We start from the raw sequence: 5000 nt of genomic DNA on the forward strand, positions 1-5000 counted from the left end.
CTGCTCTGGCGTTTCCCCCTCTCATTCCCCCTGCTCTGGCGTGTCCCCCACCAACACGTATCCCGACTCTCATGAATTAAATGTCCCTTAAAGAAGCTGTTGCTGTACTTGAGCAGCTGGTCCCAGCTCTGCAGGTAGGGCTCCAGCAGGATGTCGTCGGCGTCCGCACGGCTGGACTTTAAATACCGCAGCAGACGCCAGGCCTGAAACGATTGGCCGGGACACTCCTTTATGAGGGGCGGGGCTTCGTCAGGGACCAATGGAGGAGCAGGCTGAAAGAAAAAAACAAAACCAACACATTATGTATATATATATTTTTCAATTAGCTACTTACGGTTACGACCAACGTAGTCCAACATAAATACACATTTTGGGTCCTATTTTAACGATCTGAGGTCACGGCGTGAAGCGCCTGGCGCAGGTGCGTTTAGGGCGTGTCCAAATCCACTTTTGCTAGTTTGACGGCGTTAAAAAGGGTCCGTGTGCCGGGCGCATGGTTCTAAAGGGTTGTACTTAGTGTCTTCATTAATCAGAGGTGAGTTTTGGGCGTAACATGCAATCAACCAATCAGAGATCATCTCCCATTCCCTTTAAAAGCCAGGCGCGTTTGGACCTTGGAGCATTGCTGTTATGATGGAGGATTTGCACCGTAATATTTGTATTTGTAATCTTCTGCAGTGTGTGTGCTGCTGTGCGTCCCTGTGTGTGTAACAAGCATAGTGTGCACGTGCTGTGCACGAGCCTAGGAGCATTTTACTAATGCTCTGTTAAAATAACAATGAAATGCTGCGTTATTGACTTTAGACCAGGTTTTTGTTGGTCAATGGTGCCATCACTTGTCACTGCCTCAAGATAGCAATACGCCCAGAATGCACCTGAACACACCTCCCTGTAAGACCAGCACGCCCAGAATGCACCTGAACACACCTCCCTGTAAGACCAGCACGCCCAGAATGCACCTGAACACACCTCCCTGTAAGACCAGCACGCCCAGAATGCACCTGAACACACCTCCCTGTAAGACCAGCACGCCCAGAATGCACCTGAACACACCTCCCTGTAAGACCAGCACGCCCATGGGCCACAGATGGGTGCAGGTGCATTTGCTATTTGAACGACGTGGGCGCTGGACAGGGAAGTGACACTTACGTCAGATGCAAGATAGACAGACACACACACACACACACACACACTGAGAGAGACACACACACACACACACACACTAAGAGAGAGACACACACACATTAAGAGACACACACACACACACACACTAAGAGAGAGACACACACACATTAAGAGACACACACACACTAAGAGAGAGACACACACACATTAAGAGACACACACACACACACACACACTAAGAGAGAGACAGACACACACACACACAGCCAAACTTACAACAAATGTGTGCATTTCATATTCGAGATTTCTTTCTTTGCATTTGTCATTTCGTTCACAGTACGTTCAGGGCTGCAGTGCATGATGGGAGAAAGGCGCTACAGTCTTACCGTTTGGGGGTAGATCTCCAAACATGGCTGCCAGGCGCCGCCACATTCTCTGAATCCGCTCTGAGCTGAAGAGACACAAACACATCAAAGAAACTCACCGTTGCTACTCTACTACTGGAGCTTCTTCCCTCCCCTGTACAATAATAATGACTCTGAATGCGTGTGGAGGGGCCAACATGGCCGACGCTCGGGACAGTGACGGAGGAGGAAACTCACGGAGCCAGAAGGAGCTGACGAAGAGGAGCAGAGCCAACATGGCCGACAGCAGCAGGCAGCGGCGCAGCATTGTCCGTCTGAGGAAAACCATGGTGACCACAGACGCACACACACACACACACACACAATCTCACACACAATCTCACACACACACACTCAAACAAAACCAAACACACACTTTCCCTTTATCTCCTCCAGTTTAAACACGCACATTGTTTACAAGCCGGCACTTCTCTCTCTGTCTGTCTGTCTCTCTCTGTCTGTCTGTCTCTCTCTGTCTGTCTGTCTCCCTCTCTCTCTCTCTCTCTCTCTCCCTCTCTCTCTCTCTCTCTCTCTCTCTCTCTCTCTCTCTCTCTCTCTCTCTGTCTCTCTCTCTCTCTGTCTCTGTCTCTCTCTCTCTCTCTCTCTCTCTCTCTCTCTCTCTCTCTCTCTCTCCCTCTCTCTCTCTCTCTCTCTCTCTCTCTCTCTCTCTCTCTCTCTCTCTGGTTAAAGGTTGTTTATTGGCTTACTCCCACAGGTACAAGAAGTACAAACACACATCTCAGAATGAACTTCGCACTTCACCTTTGTCCTGTTTATCTCAGCTTGTTTTGTCACACAGACACACACACACACACACACACACACAGATACACCCACACACACACACACACACACACACACACACACAGACACAACCACACACACACAGACACAACCACACACACACACACACACACACACACACACACACTTTTCATCTTCGACAGGATAAAATTCAGGTCGATAACGATTACCTTTGGACATATTTTACCCGATATATCTAACAGCCTATCACTCGGCAGAAATAAACGCCACTTCATTTCAGAAGGTGGCGGTAATGAGCACCAGGAGTTGTTTGCCAACCACCCAAAAAACGTCAATAGTAGAAGAAGAAGTTTTTGGCTTGCACGTCAAAGTACACGCCCCATGTTACGCAGAGCGTCGTTTAAGCTAGCGGCGGTGAAATAAAGGGAAGAAATGAGTGGATCCGTTATCCTCCAAAGCTGAGGAAACTGTTGACAAGCACTGAATCCAGGACTCAGATTGGGCTGAATATCGGGCTTTTTGACGGGGTTGGGTTTCTGCTGAACCCTACGCTGTCACTCCGCGCTACGCTGGTCGCCGTAATGACGGCGCCGTTGATTACAGGAAGGTGTTTACGTAGGTGGAGCTTCAATGCAGCAGGCTGAGAGGAAGTGGAAATGGAACTGGTGAGCAGAAAAAGTGTTGTTTGGCAGTACTTTCAGTCAAAAGAAGGCCATTCAAGTCCAGATACATGTTCAATCTGCAATGCTGATTAGTCTGGTGGTGGCGAGGACCCTAAACAATACACAACATCACCGCTGTTACAACATCTGGTATGAAACATCTGGAAGAATACGAGCTGAGCATGAAGGAATCTACAGACAGCAGCCAGAATGCAGCAACTTCAGGTACGGCAAAGGAAGGACAGTCACTGTTTACTTCATTAATGTGTTGACTGTGTTCATGGACTGAGGACGGGACGAGGACTCAGCAGAACCTCAACCAGGGGATTCGGTATTCGGCCGAACCCCAAAAATCTGGATTCGGTGCATGCTTAGTTTGGATATCTCTGGTCTGCATCACACGGTCTGCAAAATATGCCGTCTGTCGGTGTCGACCAAGACGGGAAACGCAACCAATCTTTTTTTTGTCACTTGAAAAGGTCCCATCCCAGCGAACACACCGCGAGTTTGAAAATGCCGGTCCACCTTAACGTTAGTCTATGCCGGTCCACCTTAACGTTAGTCTATGCCGGTCCACCTTAACGTTACTCTATGCCGGTCCACCTTAACGTTACTCTATGCCGGTCCACCTTAACGTTACTCTATGCCGGTCCACCTTAAAGGTCCCATGACATGGTCCTCTTTGGATGCTTTTATATAGACCTTAGTGGTCCCCAAATACTGTATCTGAAGTCTCTTTTATATAGACCTTAGTGGTCCCCTAATACTGTATCTGAAGTCTCTTTTATATAGACCTTAGTGGTCCCCTAATACTGTATCTGAAGTCTCTTTTATATAGACCTTAGTGGTCCCCCTAATACTGTATCTGAAGTCTCTTTTATATAGACCTTAGTGGTCCCCTAATACTGTATCTGAAGTCTCTTTTATATAGGCCTTAGTGGTCCCCTAATACTGTATCTGAAGTCTCTTTTATGTAGGCCTTAGTGGTCCCCTAATACTGTATCTGAAGTCTCTTTTATATAGGCCTTAGTGGTCCCCTAATACTGTATCTGAAGTCTCTTTTATATAGACCTTAGTGGTCCCCTAATACTGTATCTGAAGTCTTTTATATAGGCCTTAGTGGTCCCCTAATACTGTATCTGAAGTCTTTTATATAGGCCTTAGTGGTCCCCAAATACTGTATCTGAAGTCTCTTTTATATAGACCTTAGTGGTCCCCAAATACTGTATCTGAAGTCTCTTTTATATAGACCTTAGTGGTCCCCTAATACTGTATCTGAAGTCTCTTTTATAGAGACCTTAGTGGTCCCCTAATACTGTATCTGAAGTCTCTTTTATATAGACCTTAGTGGTCCCCTAATACTGTATCTGAAGTCTCTTTTATATAGACCTTAGTGGTCCCCTAATACTGTATCTGAAGTCTCTTTTATAGAGACCTTAGTGGTCCCCCTAATACTGTATCTGAAGTCTCTTTTATATAGACCTTAGTGGTCCCCTAATACTGTATCTGAAGTCTCTTTTATATAGACCTTAGTGGTCCCCTAATACTGTATCTGAAGTCTCTTTCCTGAAATTCAGCCTTGGTGCAGAATTACAGCCACTAGAGCCAGTCCCACAATGAGCTTTCCTTAGGATGAGACATTTCTGTGTCTGTAGTTTTAAATGCTATTGAGGAGGAGAAAGGGGGGGGGCAAGGTGGAGGGTGGGGGTGTGGCCTTGACCAACTGCCACTTTGCTCGTTTGAAGGCCATGATGTCTCTCTCTCTCTCATGGGGGGGCCAAATTGCCATGGTCAAAGCAGAGAAAGGGGAGGTAACCTTTCCCCTTATGACGTCATAAAGGGAAGAGTCCAGATCGACCCATCTGAGCTTTCATTTTCTCAAAGGCAGAGCAGGATACCCAGGGCTCGGTTTACACCTATCACCATTTCTAGCCACTGGGGGGCCATAGGCAGGCTGGGGGGACTCATATTAATGTTAAAATACCTCATAAAGGGACATTTTCATGCCATGGGACCTTTAACATTAGTCTGTCCAACGTCCTGG

At 47.0% G+C, this 5000-nt stretch overlaps 1 protein-coding gene across 1 annotated transcript in view; it reads right to left on the reverse strand.

Moving 5' to 3' along the window:
• The window catches only part of LOC144513334 (ceramide-1-phosphate transfer protein-like), a 6508-nt gene extending 4690 nt beyond the window's left edge, over positions 1-1818 (reverse strand). The window contains exons 1-3 of the mRNA XM_078244378.1: positions 1728-1818; positions 1512-1576; positions 109-272 (exon numbers count right to left, since the gene is read on the reverse strand). Of these exons, the coding sequence (XP_078100504.1) occupies positions 109-272; positions 1512-1576; positions 1728-1818 (320 nt within the window). The remainder of the gene's footprint in view (positions 1-108; positions 273-1511; positions 1577-1727) is intronic.
• Between the last annotated feature and the right edge of the window lie 3182 nt (positions 1819-5000).

The sequence above is a fragment of the Sander vitreus genome, unplaced genomic scaffold (genome assembly GCF_031162955.1).
Source record: "Sander vitreus isolate 19-12246 unplaced genomic scaffold, sanVit1 ctg215_0, whole genome shotgun sequence".
NCBI classification, from domain to species: Eukaryota; Metazoa; Chordata; class Actinopteri; order Perciformes; family Percidae; genus Sander; species Sander vitreus.